General features: G+C 39.9%; 1 protein-coding gene across 1 annotated transcript; it reads right to left on the bottom strand.

The window, feature by feature from the left end:
* Nucleotides 1–4,987: 4,987 nt before the first annotated feature.
* On the bottom strand, nucleotides 4,988–10,259 carry ARL14EP (ARF like GTPase 14 effector protein). The gene is made up of 4 exons (XM_082484817.1): nucleotides 10,149–10,259; nucleotides 8,329–8,826; nucleotides 7,157–7,287; nucleotides 4,988–5,690 (listed from the first exon to the last, which is right to left on the bottom strand). Exons 2-4 carry the CDS (start codon nucleotides 8,749–8,751, stop codon nucleotides 5,462–5,464), a joined length of 783 nt encoding a protein of 260 aa, XP_082340943.1. The 5' UTR covers nucleotides 8,752–8,826; nucleotides 10,149–10,259; the 3' UTR covers nucleotides 4,988–5,461.
* Nucleotides 10,260–19,533: the final 9,274 nt, after the last annotated feature.

The raw sequence follows: 19,533 nt of genomic DNA, 5'->3' as shown, positions 1-19,533 counted from the left end.
TGCAGTAAGATGATGCCCTCTGCTGGCTATGAGGAGCTTCTAAAATGTAAAACCCAAAGATAAATGCCTTTTAAGCGTAGATACCCAAAATGTTAACATAACACCTTCTCCGAGTTAATTACCTGACTGTACTCTATTGTTACCTGAGTATTTACACTTGTTGTTTGAGTATTTAAGAGAAAGCATCCCAGGGCATGCTTCACCAGTTTGAAACTTCCAACTTCATGAAGGGGGGAGGGCGGAGAAGGGCACATCCTGCCCCAGGTATGACACTAAAGTTCTGTGCTAACCCTACCTCACCAAGGTCTTCATGGAAGAACTCTCACTGACTATAGAAGATGTTAAATTTGACCATGTACTAAACTTGATGTGACTTTTCCTCTGTGTGAGGAAGAAACCAAAACGGTATTTAACACCGTACTTAACAGATCACAAACCTCAAATTGATCCATGGGATATATATTATTTGTAAAAGAGATTCTTTTGTTGTCCCTGATTTGTCTTTTGAATATGTAAACTTTGTCTGGGCATTAATTTTTGCAATTGTGGGAAAACAACGGAAGATTGGTGGGCAATGGAAGATTGGTGGGGAGGATTGTAACCATGCTCAAGTGCCGCAGGCTGTAAGATACCGTAGAATGGCTGATAGTGCATCTTGCTAATATATGGGGCAGGGGAGTAAGCGGGTGGCTGTGCGGTGCTTAGTTGCCAGCCAGGGTTAAGCCACGACAGTCCTTTTTGGTGCCCAACGTGGGGCTCGAAGGGCTCAGGGTAAGGACAGGTTTGGTTGGAATGTGCTAGATGGAATTTATAGTTGTTGTGTAGCTATTCATCAGCAGGTCCCTGTGCTTGCCATGGGGCTTGCTTGCCTTACTGGGTATTAGTCTACTGCTCGTTAGTGGCTGCTTTTTGCTTTCGCTGCTTGCTGTACTGCTTATCTTACTCTGCGGTGCCTGGGAATGTTTTGATAACAGCAATGGCTTGTGCTCATTCCATCCCATCTGCATCATGCTCAGTATAAATGCCGAGGGATCAAAGGGTCAGCTCTCTTTCTTCAATGGCCGGCGTCCGGGGAGGACTCTGTTCATCTGCTTTTAATCCTGATCTGTAATCCGGATCTGGAATCCAGTTCCCATCCACCACTGAGTCCAGTCTGGGACTTCCCCAGTGCCAGCTGGTGACGTGATTGTCATCCTGGGTGCTTGATACAGTTTTGTATATATTTCATTATTTCCTTTTTATTTAATTATTAATATTTCATTAAAGTAGTTTAGTTCCTTCTCAACTCTTAAGTCTCTCTCTCCCTCTTCTGCCTCTCTTTGACAGGAAGTAGGGGAGAGCATCTGTTGTTCCACCCAGTGGCTGGTTCAGCCCAAACCACGACACCACATCAGGTTATCGAACCCAGAGTAATATTGGCTGAAGAAGCTGGAGCAACAGCGCAGGTATTACTGGAAGGAGATGATACTCCTGTTTTCCTCCCTTATCACAGGTTGGATCATTGGGCTTTGTAGTCTTGTACGACAGGCACGTGCTCTGGATACACTTCCGTGAGATCAACATGTAAATACTTGGATTTGGTTGGCCTCTACTGTATCTAACTCGACTGCCTTTTGTATTGAGGGAAGATTAACAGCTGCAGATCTTCTGACAAAGTGTTTCATTGGTGTGCCAACCCCAGCAGCCGTGTTACAGAATTGTACCATGCTATGTGCTTTTGATATTAATGTTCCTCATTGCTGTTTTTTCCAAGTAGGTAATGGCTATACACCAAGGAACGTTACAAAATCGATTGGCAGTGGACTATCTCCATCTCCAACACCATAAATGCTGCTCTGATGTTGAAGGCATGTTGTTGCTGGAACTAGCTGATGGATCAGCCAGTGTAGAGGACAACATTCAACGTCTCCAGGACTTTATGCAGCAAATGAAACAAACTACTGGTGGTGCCTGGCTGGCTGAGTGGTTTAATTCCTTAACAGGATGAGTAGAACATCTGACTCAAAGCATTATTGTAGAGACATGTTTATTCCTTTTTCTATATGTGTTTATTGCATGCATCTGTAACTGACCCTGCCCTACACCTCGCAAGCCCAAATGTACACCTCCAGCTTTGCCAGCCCCAGTGGAAGTGGTCCCTTGAGCAAGGGGTGGAATGTGGGAAAATAACAGAAGATTGGCGAGGAGGATTGAAAACACGCTCAAGTGACTTGCAGCTGAGGTGTTGACAAACACATATAGCATATGAATTGTTTTTTGGCCTTGTGTGCTGGACAAGTAGAACATCTGTGTTTAGATAACATAGCCTGTGATAGACTTAGAGGCACCCTGTTGACCATGCTTGAGATTCCCGCCCTGCTGTGGGAAAGATCAAAGCACAGCGGTAAACTACACCTGCATGAATCCTCGATAAACAGGTGAAAACAGCAGGTTTGCCGATCCTCTAGCAAGGACCAAGTTTCGTGGTGCCCGAGTCCCTGCTTGTGTGCCTCCATCTGTGTGCTGCTTCAGAGATCCCCCGGTTGGCAAGGTAATGAACATAAACTTACTCTTTGCATGTCATCCATGGTTTTGTGGCCGTTCCCACGCCCTGCCTGCGCCAGCTCGCACTGCAATTAATATCAAAAGGTGAGTTTTAACATGGTAACTGGGGTCTATCTGCAGTTGGCTTTTCTCTTTAATGCATGTGGGGTTTAAAGTGGTTTTTATAGCTGGTTTATGAACTTTGGCTCTTACGGAAAGTAGTTGTTTCCTTTGGCTATACTAAAAGAACATACTGTTTAACAGGCTTAGTTGTAGAATAATTCTGAAAGATGGGGAACTACATAGGCTATTGGGAACAATATGCAATCACAGTTAGATAACGATAAATAGCTTGCGTATTTTGCTGATAGGATAAGTTTGTGTGGTGTTTATAAAAACATACAGAAAAAAATCACAGAAACTAATAGCTGTAAGCATTTTAAAATCTAGCATGATGGTAAAGTTTGACTTAACCGGTCTTTTAACAGAAAAATAGATGAGGGGGACGTGGAAGTGTATAAAAACATATGATTGAACTTAACACACTACAACCTAGGTATGTTAAGGAAATGCAGCTAAATGGAAATGCCCTCAATATGTCAGCAGGACATGTGAACAACCAACACGAAGTCCTGTGTTCCTGGGGGAAAAAAAAAACCCGCTAAGTCTCTCGTAGCTTCTATAGCAATCAACAGTACCCAGAACTTAGTGCAGGTCATACAGCAGTCCTGTGCGTTTTGTTAGGAAACCACTCGAGTGATTTATTTGGGAAAGGACTCATTGTTAGTGAATCTGTTAAATGAGAGACAATATACTAACTTTTCAGAGACTTAATAGAGATGGAGATCTATTTTCATAGCAGATATAAGCATCAATTTGTACTACATTTTTATTATACTTCCCTAGGACCAGCAGATGTCAGTACAATTCAAAGCATAACTTTGGATTTTAGTGATGCAATCTTCATAACACTTATCAGAAAAAGAATACTCTAAACAAATAGCAAGATTATACAAGTTTATTGTAGAATCATAGAATAGTTTGGGTCAGAAGGGACCTTTAAAGGTCACCTAGTCCAACCCCCCTGCAATGAGCAGGGACATCTTGAACTAGATCAGGTTGCTCAGATTCCTGTCCAACTGGACCTTAAATGTTTACAGGGATGAGGCATCTACCACCTCTCTGGTCAGCCTGTGCCAGTGTTTCACCACCCTCATGGTAAAAAATCTTCCTTCTATCTAGTCTAAATCTACCCTCTTTTAGTTTAAAAGCCTTACCTCTTGTCCTATTGCAACAGGCCCTGCTATAGTTTGTCCCCATCTTTAAGTCCTGGAAGTCTGCAATAAGGCCTCCCTGGAGCCTTTTCTTTTCCAGGCTGAACCACTCCAACTCTCTCAGCTTTTCCTCGCGGGAGAGGGTCTCCAGCCCTCTGATCACTTTTGTGGACTCCTCTGCACCTGCTCCAACAGGTCAATATCTCTTCTGTGCTGAGGGCTCCAGAGCTGGACACAGGACTCCAGGTGGGGTCTCACCAGGGTGGAACAGAGGGGCAGAATCGCCTCCTGCTGGCCATGCTTCTCTTGATGCAGCCCAGTATATGGTTGGCTTTCTGGGCTGTGAGCACACATTGTCAGCTTACACCTGGTTTTTCATCCATCAGTACTTGCAAGTCCTTCTCAACAAGGCTGCTCTCAGTCCCTTCATCCCCCAGCCTGTATTCATACTGGGGGTTGCTCCAACCCAGGTGCAGGACCCTGCGCTTGGCTCTGTTGAACCTCATGAGGTTCACATGGGCCCACTTACTTTACCATGTAAGTCTTCAGAATTCAATAGTTAACAGTATTCTTGAATAAATGTGACCCAATGAACGTGCAGATCTTCCAAGCCTATCACAGAAATAGTAATTTTATTCAAAACACAACAAAAATACTAAGGGATAATGCTTAATGTTACTAAGATTTCAATTATAAAATCTCTTCCATAGATCTTGTTACATTGGAAAATCTTAATGTTGTGAGGATAGATCAACCGAACATCATTTTAATTCATCTGTGGGTTTCTTTGTAGCAGTCTAGATATTCTCAGTTTGGGAACAGACACTCAAATTCATTTCAGCTGCATGTAAACCTTTATCTTAAGAACAAGTAAATAGAAAATCAGGGGAGAGGGCTGTTGAAGTACCAGTTCAGTCCAATTACAGACTGACAACAAATATATCAAAATTATTTCAATTGTATTCTACAGAAACCAACAAAACAGTACCATAGTAAATACTAACGTATTTTTCAATGCCTTGACAGTTTAATAACACTTTAACATTGAGGCTTGAATTCATAAGGATAACTTGATCTCAGATCCCAGTAACTTGTATGGGATCTGAACTCTGAAATGCCTTAGATTCAATCCTGTTCACCTAAATGGATTCAATCAGATGTAGCTGAGATAATATATAGAAGACAGAGCATTCACTATTAATACTGGAGAAAACTTTATTAATACTGCATGTAAATTCACTAAGAACTTTTAGAGTGTTTCACATAAAACAGATTCAAAACCATGAGATCCTGAAATAGAGAAGGAAAAATGAGGGCTACATGGAGATGGTACACTCTACAAAATGGTATATGAAACAATGGTAAGTGGCTCAGGATATGTCCACGAAAATTTAGCACCTTATACTTGAATACAATGAAAGACTGTTCAATGAGAACTTACTTGGATGACTAACAAGACTGAGTATAAGGTAGAATGAAGTGTGAAAAGACAGTAGTATGACTAAGAATATTTCTGTAATCATACTGAAAATGAATGTGAAAGCACATTAATCATGTGAACTGTGATAAATTCCAATGGCTTTTATTAAACCACTAAATGATGAATGTGCTGAGTTTAATCAAAGCATGGAATATATACTCAGGATAAACAATGTGCATATATGCTAACCAACATGCTTATTTCTAATTATTTCTCCTCCTTCTATCTCAATTTGCTCATACAGCCACTTGCGGTCACAGCGACATTCTGCTCCACACTTGTTTGAGCCACACTTGGGGCAAGCATAGAAACATCCCAGGCAGTCTTCATCAAGACAATCACAGAGGTCCATCCCGCTGTAAAGCAGTAGTCCCTGGCTATCGTAGACTTTACTCTTGGCTGGTATAACTTGCCTGTATAGTGAAAAAACAACAGCAATTTTCATGTTAAAAAATCCACCTATCTTGATGCCAAACTGCTAATAGTTGTGGGCAAAAGTTTGGTTTCTTCAGATACTAATTTTAATACTCTATTAATTTAGAAGATATATATGTTACTGTATTTGACAACATTTCTCAGTCTTAATTGTATCTCCACTACAGTGCTTTTCAAATAATTTCAAGAATGGGAAGGTTTTATTTCTTCAATAGCACGCTTACTCAAGCACTTATGAATATTCTTTGTTATGATGTAAACTTCAGATTACCTTTCAGATGATGTGAAATGCTCCCTTAATTTACTTTTCTCTTTTAACATGTATCTGTAATTCAAAGAAGGTCAGGTAGGATCACTTAGGGTGAGCACATCTGAGTTTAAAGGTATTTTTTTATGCTTTTATCATTACCCATCTCTCTAACAGTTCTGTTAAACTGCAGAATCGCAGAAAAACTGTTTGGAAGGGACCTCTGAAAGTCACCTTGTCTGAGCCTCTGTTTAAAGCCAGGTAAACTTAAATTAGGTTGCTTAGAGCTGCATCTAGTTGAGTTCTGAATAGCTCTAGTGTCAGAGATGCCACAATACTTTTGATCCAGCATTTTACTACATACATACAAAAAGTTTTCCCTACATCTCAACAAAAATTCCTTGGTTACAACTGGTGCCCAAACTGAGTAGAATAAACAAATGGAGGGGAAAAGGATGCACAGTTTGTGTCTGTTTCTGTCTTGTAAGGTTAAACTTGGGTGGAGAGCAGGGCAAAGGCATTAATGTGATCTTTCTTGCATGTTTTAACAAATATTGTACGACTAGTTAAAAGCTGGGATTTCTATCACTCTCCTATTAGGACAAGACTGAATCAGTCTAAACTTCTAGTGCAAAATGACAGACAAAATTCAACTGCATATACCTTTCCTCTGTAGAAAGCATGGTTTTAAAATCGGTTACATTAGAAGGTTGTAATTTGTTATCTGGTATTGTCCAACTTGGATGCTAACTTCCTATTTTAAAATGAAGGTAAGGTCCTAACTTGCACACTTCTGTGTACAAAGCATAAATACAGAGTTTATGGAAAGATGAAAACTTGTATATTTTAAGTGTAGCCTACTTGATCTTACTGTATCCAAATTTAGCCTATTATCAGAATTTTAGCTTATGTATAGAGTAATAGCTTCATCTATGATCTGTGTAGTATTGTCATGCCTTACCAAACACTTGTTTGTATTCTAACTGCCTGAAATATGGACTGTATGATAACACTTTATCTTCTGTTTTGTTTATCTCAGTAATGAGTGAGCTTTAACATCCTCAAAACCAAAAAAGCAATCCATAAACATGCAAACATCCATATGGAAAGCATTAGTGTTACAGGGCCACTGACCATCAAGGATATTTTATTTTGAAGTGAAAGTTAAAGATAATGTGAATACAGGAAACAGCTCACCTGTCAGAATTAAATGACGCATTTTTTGTTTGCAGCCTTCTTTTTTCCCTCTTACTCGTCTCAGGAGTGAATTCGGTCTGTCGTCCTGGATTAGCAAACTGTAGAGACTTCAAAGCCTTAGCTGTACGCCCCTGAACAAAGACAGAAAATCTCATTAAATGACAAATACAAACCTAAATTCGTAAGAAAGTGTCCGGTCAAGCCAAGATATTGTAATAACTTAGGTAAATTGTTGATCTCAACTCTAAGCACTGGATTTCCCAGGAGAAAACAACTCAAGTCTTAAAACGTTTATACTAGAGAACTGTACCAGTCTCAAAACCTAACTATACAAGCCTTTTAGTAGCAGTTTCAATCAATGCTTTCAAATTTCATGCCCTATCAGTCTCCTAATCATACTGACACGTAATCGAAAAATAAGGTTGAGCAACAGCCCCTGGGCTGAAAGGGACAACAGCTCCTAGAACACAATTCTGCTTTGCTACAGGACATATATGTATGAGCTATTGCCAATTTGGTTGCCCACTCTCCTACTGATTACCTACATACATCTTGAACAATGAATCCAACAATGTATGAGCTGTATTCCAAATTTAGCACTTAAAGCATTATCTTCCCACACCAGTTCATTACTGGCCCTGAACAAACACCATGGCCTTCACAGCTCAGACGCTACAACAAGAGTACACTTAATTCACCTCAATGGAGGTTCACTCAGTACTGAACTGCTAAAGACAGTGTTGTTTGTGGTTTTGTGTGGTTTTTTGTTTTTTTTTTTTTTAACTGAAGAGACTAAACCAGAAGTTTATCTCAACAGCCTTAGGAGCAATCTTTACAGTACTCAGTTTTAAGCACACAAGCTTGTTTCTGGCAAGGCTTGAGTAACTGCTTAAAATACCAGCAGCAGTCTAGTGTTTATGTAAACTTGAGTTGTATCACCCTAGTAGACAGTCATTTGAATTTAAAAGACCATAATATTTAACTAGGGAAGAGGATTTTTTTAAGGTACTCCAAACAAAGGTTTAAATACAGTAAACTCCCACACATCTACTAGACTACACCCTCTCATATTTCCATTAAAATACTTAGGCTTCATTCAAGTCCTACATAAAGAAATTAATTCCAATAGTGTGCAGAACTTGGGGGGGGCGGGAACTGATCCATATACATACATCTGAATCAAGTTTTCTTCTTTGGCGATCTTCAGATTCAACATCCACGCTTCCATTTATTATCTGCATACATTTGGGACAAAGCTTCCAACCAGGTACAAACTGTCTTCCAAACTTGGCACTTAGAAAAGTTGCATCATCTAAGTCAATTGGTCGTAAGTTTTTCTTTGACAGTTTTCTGTGTATATTAAAGGGATCACAACATGATTTTTGTAAGTCTTCAAATCTTTCAATGTAAATTTTTGCATGGTGGAAGCAGATTGTATTGTTCTCTGAAAGGGTTATTCCAGTTCTAAGCTGAAGCAACAGTAGATCAGACGAAGATATATCTTGCTTAGTCTTGAAGCCAGTGTGACGGGTATAAAAGATCCTATGGCATTCATTGGTAGCTTGAAGCTGAACTCCAACTGAACAAGGATCCATTTTACTTTACTAGAACAACTTATTTCACCAAAAAGGAAGTCTTTGAAGTCTTGAGTAGTTTCTATGAAGATCACCCTAGAGAAAGCATTAAAATCAATCAGATTTGTGCTGTGAACTTTTATCTGTAAGCTTGACAGACTAGGTTTACATAATTCTAAAAATATATGAAGAAATTATAACCTTCTAGTCTACATAAGACTAAAACCACACTAAATTTAATTTTAGAATTACAATCTTCGTGAACCAGCTATACTCAGAACTAATCTTTTTTTCATTAGGTGCACAAAGTTTGTCTTTCGAACTGAGGTAACTAGAACTGTGTACGATTTAAGCTTGCTGCAGCTGAGTTAACATTGTCACAGCAATTCAGCTAATACCAAGTAACTCCATTCAAAGAAGTCTGTTATGGGCTATGCACCCAGCTTGCTGCAAATGCTAACACGTATACTTTCCAGTGATTCCTGCTGTAGAATGTGGGGGTTGTGTGTGTGGATGACAAAGCACACTAGGTCAATATAAAAGCAATGATGAGAATTCCAAGAGTCAGAACTCTTGGAAGATGTTCTAATTAAAAAAAAATCACTTGTTTTCAATAAAACACAAAATAATTATTACAATGCTATCCTTGGCACGCATCTGTTTTGACAGTTGACTACACTACCTGAAACACCCCTATATTAAACAGAGGGAAAGCACATCAAGTCTATGACTGTGCTAGTGACATAAGTTGTGTATCTCATCCACTTGATTTGTAAGAATTTTTGGCAGAAGCTTTGGAGGTGGAAGTACAAAGCTTTTTGCCTTTGATTTCTCTTTGGTGGAAATAGGAGGGAGCTTCAAAAACCAAGTACTTAAATGAATGTTTGACACCTGTGAAATCATCAATTAGCATTTACCACACCAAACACAATAAACTAAAGCAGAAGACAGCTATGAGGATCAGCACATCGAAGCACTCGTGCAAAATAAGCCTGCTGCACTGGCAGAGATTCAGGGTTTTCTAGCTCCTTGCTGCAAGTAGAAACAAAAGATGGAGGAGGAAACTAGTTTAGACTGGCAGCACTGGGTTATAAGAAGCCGAAGGGAAAGAACAGTCCTGAAATTGCAGGTGTGACCCCCAGTCTGAACACGTCACGCTGGACGCTCAGCAGCTGCACAGCACCGCACACCAGACCCTCATCCCAACGGTGACGGCCCCGAGGCCGGGGCTGCGGGTCGAGAAGCGTGCGTTATCCAGCAGAGAGCCCGGCTGCTCGTTTGCTTTGGCGGAGGGCGGCAGGCCAGCAGCAGGCCTGCCCGCCCCCCAGGCCGGCTGGGCACCACCGCACTAGGCCGCAGACGGCTCCTCGCACCGCCCCTCCCGCTGCCGGCCGCCCACCAGGAGGCTGCCCCAGTACCTGGCCGCGGATTTTCTTCCGCCGTTGCGCCGATACCCGACTTCTGCGTTGCTCCCGCAACGGCAGCACTGCTCGGAGCCGCCGTTAACCGCCCCTCACCCCGCCCGCCTGCTCACCGGCTTACCATAGAGCAGCGGAACCTCCGAGCGGCCCAGAGCGGCACTTCCGGCTGGAGATGGGGAAGAGCGACACCGCTCGCTGAGGAGCCAAACGCGGGGGGGGGGGGGGGGGGGGGAAGGAATGGTGATGGAGGTCACGTGGCCAAGCGTGGGCTCGCGCGCGGCAGTTTCGTGCGCGACGTGCCGCGCCGGCGGGTTGGGGCCGCGCTCGCGCTGACCGCTCCCTGAGGAGGCGGTGTGAGGCGGCGGCGGGACGGGGAGGGAAGGGGAGGGGAGAGGCGCCGCCGCCGCCACCGCCGCCGCCGCCCCCGCCGCAGCTGCTGGGGGATGGTGATTTCGGGGGCTGTTCCGGTTGTCGGAAGGGGCCGAGTGTGGTGCCCGGCGGGTGTAAATGCCATACGGAAAGCAGCGGTGGAACGAGGGGGGGGTCGTGCCCCGGGGGCCCTTCCGCCGCGGCGGCTGCAGTGTGGCGGCGGAGGCCGCAGAGGGCGCAGCAGGCCGCCTCCCCCACCACTTGGCAGCGCCACGGCTGCTGTTGGATCCTTAATGAGGAAGTCTAGCTAATTAAACTAGGGAAAGCATTCAGTGTTATCAGACTGCGGCAATCTCAGGGAGTCAATATTATTTTTTTTTTTCCCCAGGTTCCTCGCGATACTGTTCCCCCCGCCCCGAAGTCATAGAATGGTTTAGGTTGGAAGGGGCCTTGAAGATCATCGAGTTCCAACACCTGCCATGGACAGGGACACTTCCCATGAGACCAGGTTGCTCAAAGCCCCATCCAGCCTGGCCTTGAACACCTCCAGGGATGGGGCCTCAACAACTTCTCAGGGCAACCTGGGCCAGTGTCTCATCACCCTCAAAATGAAAAATTTCTTCCTAATGTTTAGTCTAAACCTGCCCTCTTTCAGTTTAAAGCCATTCCCTCTCGTCCTATCACTACATGCTCCTGTAAAAAGTTCTTCCCCAGCTCTCCTGTAGGCCCCAAGTCAGTGCTACTGAAGCTGTTATTTATTTTAAATAAAACAAAAATCTCGAATATTTGTTGCTTCATTTAGGGAAAAAAAAAACCAACCCAACAGTTTCTTGGTCACTAGAACATCTCTCACAACTCTGTTTTTGTTTTGTTTTGTTTGGGTTTTTTGTTTTGTTTTTTGTTTGTTTGGTTTTTTTGGTTTTTGTTTGTTTGTTTGTTTGTTTGTTTTTAAATTCTGTACTGTTCTCAGGACAAGGGATCTTTCCAGGGAGAAGGTATGAAATTGTGACTATTATTTGTTTGCTCTATGGCTATATAGTGACACCACACCCTACTTGGAGCTTTTGGAACAATAGTGCTAATAAACAGAACATGTGTCCTAATAAGTACTAATAAGTAATTTATAATCCTGATGCTGATGTCAAATTGTAATTATGTTAGTGATATCTAAAAGAAAGCCTTAAATTACCACTTAATGCCTATACAAAGTTTTTGTTGGTTTATCTGTTTTTAATTTTAGAGCTTACAAGAAAAAAGTGCTTGATGACAGTATTTTCCTTCTGTTTCTGTCAGGCTGCTCTCTGGACTGTGTTTAACTCAGAATTTTTTAGAGGATGTGACTGTTTTTTACAAACCTCTTCAAAGACAGGATAGCCTTTTGAAAACATTGCCTTTCTCATAACGAGATGTGACAGGCAGACTTGTTAGGCACTAGGCTGCTCTACCTGTGTTGCTCCTGTCCAGCAAAATAACTGCATATTGCTGAGTTATGACACAATGAGACAAAAAAGATCTGTGAGATCATCTGCTTTATGTTTCTGCCCACTCAGAGCTATTGCCCATACTACATTCCTGTATCACAGCTCAATGACATTAGCAGGAAATTAAAGCCACCCATTTAGTCACGCTAGAGGCTTAAGCGTCCCTCCCCAATCATTTATAACTAAATAATTACTAACTGGCTTTCCAGCAGATTTTCAGTGGATGGCAATAGTAAGAAAGCTGAATTGCAGTCAGCAAATACAGAAAGACATAGCACGAACCTAAAAAAATAATTTTAATGAGCCATAGAAACTAATATATAATAACAGAATAGTGAATAATACCATACCATTACCTGGGGCTTGACACAGCTGATGGATAGCATCCTAACAGCTGACACTTCTTTCTAAACACATAAATTATTTTGGGACTGAGCTGTAATGCTATAGAAGCCAGTCTTGATTCACCATAAATATTTGGGTGTAGGTCTAGGGGGTTAAAGTTGTGATTCAAACAGCTTTTGAGCCTCATTTTGTTTGAAGCACTTTTAAGCTGAAGCTGTGTCAGAATCTTGGATTTGGCAAATACTAGCCGAGCCTAAAAGAAACTAAATTTGCCTTAGAGGGCAAAAGCAGTTTTTTATGGCTCTGCTATATTTTGCCATTAGAAAAAAAATCTTAGCAATGAAGTACTGAAGCCAACTGGGCACAATGTTAGAAACAGCATGAAAGATCCAAAGCAGCAAAGTGGGGCGTTTTCTCTTACAGTCTGTTATTCACAGTAGCCTTTGTCATTACTAGTAAAAAGAGATCAGCAAAAGGATATTTTCAGGTAGAAACATGATTTTGAAATTGTCTGTATCCCTTGAAAATGCAAGACTGTAAATCTGTACATCTTTTCACATAGCTTTTCACAACAGTGTTGAAGAATTGGTGGAATAGTTATCTGAAAATAATTAAAAGCCTGTGGAGGTGAGAACTAGTTTTATACTTGCTTCAGGAGATACCGAGGATTCTAAAGCACAGGAATATAAAGCTTTAATTGTAATGTGACAGTAACAGCATGTAGGCTGTGGCACTTTCTGTTTCTTCATCTAACCATTAAAGAAAGCCATTAAAAATTCCATATATATTGTCATATATTGGCCCAATGATGACAGAGAGACTGAAAAGTGCTATCATTCAAGGAGGCTTCAATAAGGCTGCTTCTGCTGACTTGTACTGCTTAGGATGAAATGTGTGGAATTAATGAAGGGGAATAATTCATGAGAGGAGATATTTGAGATACAGGTTGTGACATCAATTTGTGTTAAATAAATATAGGAAGAGCAGTGAGGTGTGTGTATTCACTTTTTCAGTCAATCTCTGTCAATCTTTTACTGTCACTCTCTGAGGCTGATTGTGTAGGACTAGATAGAGATTTCAGGTTATCCAAGTGTTAACTTGTAACACATCTGCCATCCATGGATTTAATCTGATTTTGGTTGATCACATTAGCTTTTATCTATGTAAACGGAATTTTTCCTTAATGAGGGAGAAGTTTGGGGTTTACAGTAAAAGGGTGCTAGATATGGAAGATGAAAGGTAGCAGGATCATGAGCTAGACTAGATATGGTAGAAATATTCTCATATATTTTTGGTAATACTGAGCTGGAATTTAAATTTCTTTCTCTGCCAATGCAGGTTGACTGCATATGCTATTTTCATACGTAAGTGCATCTGAAAACTGCCAAAGCTTGTGCTGCACAGGAATAAGTACATCAAGGTATTTTTTAATGGATTTTGTGTTGAAGAGAAGTAGAAGTCGTACTCTGAATCCAGTTTTGGTCTGCTTGCTAACATTCAGTGATTGGTGTGTGCCTCAGTTCACTCACATGTAAAGCTGAATAAGGTAATATTGACATATATCATCGCATAAAAATTGCAATGTCTTTCTATTGCCCTAATTTCCAGAATTTGAAGCAGTAACAGATCTGTTACTGACCTGCAAAACACTGGGATAAGACTCAGAAGAAAGATGCTATTAGCACTGCATTCATTACAGTACAAATTCCAGGTAGCTCAGCTCAATTTCAAAGATAATCAAGCAAAAATTTTTACAGGAGAGGACTACCTGAGAAAGCACAGAAAGTAAATCTAGTAGTTCTTGCTTTGGGAGCACTACCAGGGGTTTAAGTTTTTTGTAACTTTACCTTGTACGTGAACAGCATTATTTTAAGACCTTACAGCTTATCCATAGAAAACTTCCAGAAATTCAGCTTAACTGCATAATATCCAGGTGCACTTGCCTAGAAATCAGAAACATGATGGTAAAGGTCAGAGATTTGATGTAATTGCTTCTGTAAGCTAAGGAAATTTGAGGATGCTGTTAATTTTTTTTTATTAAAGTGAAAAAGATTGATACCCTATTATTTTGTGAGATACAAAGGTCCCGTACTGTCTCTTTTAAACAAGTTGTTAAATGAAACCAAAATTTGCTTATTATTATATTTGACATATTTGATAATAAAAAAAGTGCCTAATTTAGGTTATATATTTTTGTTACAACCGGAGATCCCGTTATTTTCCTTCACAATTTTTAGGGAAACATCTCTCTGTATGTAGCTCCTAGCAAATGTGCCGGAAGGCTAAGTAGGCATAGATGTTGTCTGCTTTGAGTTTTTCTCTGAGTTTCTTATGAAGTATTTTTACATGCTCTTTCAAAAACATAAAGTCAGAGATAGAGTGATTGTAATAGGGAAGGAGAAAGAAAAAAGCTGACAGCTTCAGTAGGGAGTGTTTAGGCATAAATGGAAAAAAGAAAACCCTTACTATCAAGGAATACCCCAGTAAATTCAGTGTAAAGGGGCAAAATCCTGTGTGAGGTGCAGTTCCAATCCTTTGAAGGTGCATAGGGAGTAGGAAGACTCAAGGCAGAAAGGGGGCTGTATCAGTTGAAAGGGTTATTGTGAATTACGAAGCTCTTGATAATAAAAAATAAAGATTTAATGGGAGAAAGCAAGTGATGAATTTGGAGTAAATCCTAAGTTGTGTTTGGAAGCTGCCAGTCTTCTTACATCTTGTGTATTCATATTCCCTTATGTTATGGGGATCCCCAGCTCAGGGGACTTCTTTCTTTTGTGACTGAATGTTACAGTCTGGGAGTAAGTATTAGCCTGATTAAATATTGCTTGTGGAACAAAAACATTAGTTTATGGAAGAGTGAAAGAAAAGGACCTTAGAGAATTTATTATGTTGCCATTAAATTTATGTCATCCAATTGATTTTTTTTTCTTCTTCTGTGTTGCCATTTGTTAAGTTGCCTTGGCTTTACCCTTTACAAGGACCTACAGTTTCATTTGAATGACACCTAAATAAATACATTTAATTACAAATAAGGGTGTGTTGATTTCATGCTTTTGCCCACACAAACTCAAATACAAGCAGAAAGACTAAACCCTAAACAGAGTTGTTAATAAGTAGCCCACATGAGTTTTTCCTTGTAAAAAATGTGATGCCAAGTGCTGCATTTTGTCTGAGTCATGAACTAATGACTTGTTACCAACAGAAGTGTTTCTTTCACACCAAATCTTAAAGTTGGCAAAAGTCTGTATATCACCATAAAGCTAATGGTTTAAATAAAAAAATCGTAAACAATACCTTAGGATATTTTGTAAGCTGATAATAACTTTTATTTTGTAAGATATGGATATGAAAGCATGCGTACACTGGCTTAAATCACTTTCTGGTCTGGTTATGGTTTGGGTTTATTTTAATTTGACAATGTTATAAAGATGATGGATTATTTTCAAAATTTGCATTTAAATTTTGACCCACAAATATTGAATATTTGGATTTGTATCTTGCTGCATTTTTTGAATTCTGTCAGGCTGGAATAAAAACTAAAATCCCCTCAACACTTTGATTCTTGCTGTGTCACAATGAGAATCGTCTGCTTTACTGGCATCTGACTTTGAGATGCCTCTTTGGGAATCTTTTGCCCTTTCCAGGCTGATTTCTTGATAGTCCTTATAAATTTATTGCCCAGAATGTTCTGTCTGTCTGCTCAGTGAGATCTTTCTTTTTTGTGTGTTGAGCAGGATTTTGGCTGCTACTTCCAGTCTGCTCCTCTTGTTTGAGCAACTTTACAGATGATGTAGCATCACCCTGTTGCTATACTGTGTTCTTTGCTTCGGGGCTGAAGAGAACGTGCTTAGAAACATGGATGTCTGCTCTCCTTTGGAATTGGTGCAGTGTCTCTCTGCCAGGTTTGTATCTCATTAGAAAGCTCCAGTAGATAGCATTTTGTTCTAACATTTGTCTCAAATGATGCTGATTTTCAGAAGTTTTCCTTACCCATCTGTAAAGTTATTAAATTTATTTCAGTTGCAGAAAGCAAAGACATTAGTTTTTGCTAGTATTAAAAGCAATCTCATTCAGCCTTTTTCTAGTCTCTTAGAGAGCAATTAATATTTGAACAGACCTAAGACCAATTAATGCTTACTCACTGGTAACAGGTTAGGGTGTTCAAGGAATTTAGGATTTGTCCTTTGCTAAGAAAAAAGTAGTCCTCTCCATCCTTGGTTTGATGGAAAATGAAGTTTGTTAATCTGACAGCTGGTGAATCAAACTACTGTTTTCTCAACTGCTGTATGCTCAAGCATTTGTCTATTTATCTGTTATTTCTTCCCAATGCACGGTCTTTGGACTTCCGAATGTCCAAGGAAGCAAACAGCCCAGATAATGACTATGTGCCCATGAATGGGCATTATGTCAGAATGTAAGTGTGTATTTATGGGTCGTACATCATTCTAGGAAGCCTTGTGTGATTGTTTCCTAATAAACAGTAGGGCTCGATTCATGGTTATTCTGCATTTCTTTGATGCTGTCTGCCACAGAGAACAAGCTCTAAGGCTGTCTTAATTGAACAATAAAGTTGAGGAGAAGAAATGGACAGATCAGTTTTCAGTTCTAGGAGTGTTGGTCATATAGCTGTCATCAGCTATTGATGAGGACTATCGTTAAGTTGTAGTTTTGGAAAACCTATTCAGCACAAATAGCTAGCAGTGATTATTAGCTGTATCCTGGAAACTCTTGTGTAAGATTGTGTATGAGAACTTTTCCCGTGATATTTTTATTCAAGGAAAGGATTTACTCTGTTGACATGGTTATACTGGCATAAAAGTGTTTCTGCTACTATGGGTAGCTGCTACATGCTATATTTTAAAAGGATGCCTTCAAGGGCAAATCACGTCTATCTTAACATGCATCAGTTTATGTAGTGTTTTTCTCCTACCTGTCTTGGAGGTAGTCACAGCTTGTAAGTCTGATGGTTGATTTCTGACAAAATTCTGCTTTTCCCCAGTAATATTTCTGATATAAGCATTCCCTGTCTTCTAAGAAATCATTGTCACTATCATGTCTCAAAGGTTTTCTTGTGTCAGTAATGCGAATTTACTATGCTCTATAAACACACCCACCATGGAAAAAAAAATAATTCACCATTTAAATCAATTTGTGTTTGGAGAGTCCACAGTTTTCCTGAACTTTAATAGTTAGTAAATTGTTTAGCACTTTTGCTTCTATTTCTTACTTTGGAACAGCTTCATGTCATTCTCAGACAATTTAATTGCTTTGTACCTTCCCGTTTACTCATGCTTTGATTGTTAGTACCAATTTTTTATTGTCAGTATACTGTGTTAATGTTCTACTTATGTAGGATCGTTAGTGTTTCTGTGCGACTGAAGATAGAATATGCTTTTATCTCTTCTAGTAAGCAGCAAGATATTTAATCTCTTCTTTTTGATGGTAGAGACTTCTTTTAAATTCACTGAGATGTTTTGTAGTTACTGAGCCATCCAGCCTCCTCCAAATCTGGTTAGGAAGTATCACATGCTTTTGCATAGTCGATAAAAACATGCTCAGTGGTGACTGAAATCCTAGGGAAATGATGATTTAATGATGTCATGGGGTTAATTCTGCTTCTGAAATTTGCTTCATGCAATCCTGAAGTACAAAGAAAGAACAGTTCTGATATCGGGAGTAATGCCATTGCATCAAGACTCCAGATTCTCATTTTTTAGCATGAAAAAGAAGAGTCTCTTTATCTGCTTGTCCAGCTGGTATCTACTCAGCTATACATCATTGCAGGTTTCCTGTTGTAACACAATTGCTAATTGCTTTGAACAAATCTCCTGGTGCTTTCCCAGTTTTTATCTTCAAAGGAGTATGTGCCTTTTTCTCTTACGCAGTTAATATCTGACTCTTATTTTAATTTCTCATGTATGGCATTTTAAACAGTTCTGATGAGGCAAATCTTTTGCTGATCTTTTACTTGTTACTTAGTCACATCTTTACTGTTTGAACAGAACTGCCATGCTGTTAGAGTGCCGCCATAGAATCAGATTTTTGTTGAACATTCACTCTCATATTATACTTCAGAATTTTTTGCCGTGGGTTATTGGTTCAGGGTGTTTGTTTCTCCAAGACCTCTGAAGAGCAGAGCTAAGGAAGGGCAATAGCTGATAAATCACCTTAAAAGTTTAGTAAGCAAGATACTCTCACCGTTCCCAACACTTACACCCTCCTTTATATGTACATGGTAAACTGACTACCTGAATACTGAAGTTCACATGTTGTATGCAGATAAGAGAGAGTCTTGTCTATAATGTTGACCAAGAATGTTCTCCAATGTGCTTGGTGTGGTCTGTGGTTGTCCAAACTGAGGGACCTGCTGGAATGTGTGACAGCTCTAACCATGTCTGGGTTTCTTTGAAGGAGAAGAATGGGGTGGTGGCCACCTATGCAGTCAGGATCTGGAAGCTGGGAAGTGCTTGCAGAGCCTGTGGTTGTGCTTAAAGAAGTGTGGGTAGGATTGAGTTACACACATTAATTTTAGTTACAAAATATTCATAATTTTATAGTGACACTAACTGTGAATTATGCTAATGAAAAGACTTCTTGGCCTTGTGAAGGAGGGTGTTAAAAGGCTGATTTTTCAGACATTTGAAATGGAATATTCTCCTTTCTGTACATGCTTTGTTTTGTTCTGTTTTGTTTTGTTTTGTTTTCCTGTCTTTATTATCCTCCAGCTATAGGAGACAAACATTTGGGCCATTTGTCATTTTGAATTCATGTCATTTTAAGTATATAAACATACCACTGGAACTTTTCCTTATTTATTCACTTTAATGGACTGTGACTAAAATGTTATTTTCCTTTTGTGTAATTTCCTTTTCTTTTCTGTAATCTCTATGTTTATGGTGTTTTATATTGCTTTCTTTTCCTTTGTTTTGAAGCTTATGTATATTCGCTTCATACAGCCTCTTTAAGGTACTGTATTATAATGAGTGGAAGAATTTTAGAAGTCTCTGTGGCTCTTACTCTAAATGATAAGCATGCATTTACTTACTTTCTAATGCTTTCTATGGTTTTTGAAATACAGGAAGCCCTTGTAAAAGTCCTAAGCATGCCAAAAGTCCTTAGCTCTGTATAAGTGTCCTATTGAAAATGTAATAATTGTACAAGTGCAATTTTTAATTTTGGCAGCCAGG

Source organism: Vanellus vanellus, assembly GCF_965231255.1.
Source record: "Vanellus vanellus genome assembly, chromosome: 6".
Classification (NCBI taxonomy): Eukaryota; Metazoa; Chordata; class Aves; order Charadriiformes; family Charadriidae; genus Vanellus; species Vanellus vanellus.
Note: the sequence above shows the minus strand (reverse complement) of the source record. Positions and strands in the feature narration are given on the sequence as shown.

Excerpts from the sequence above, each read along its gene's own strand:
- ARL14EP (XM_082484817.1), bottom strand. The coding sequence starts at position 8,751 with ATGGATCCTTGTTCAGTTGGAGTTCAGCTTCAAGCTACCAATGAATGC. Across the intron at positions 7,288-8,328 it reads GAAGAAAACTTGATTCAGAT|GGGCGTACAGCTAAGGCTTT; the intron begins GTATGTATATGG and ends GTCTTTGTTCAG. Across the intron at positions 5,691-7,156 it reads GCGTCATTTAATTCTGACAG|GCAAGTTATACCAGCCAAGA; the intron begins GTGAGCTGTTTC and ends TTCACTATACAG.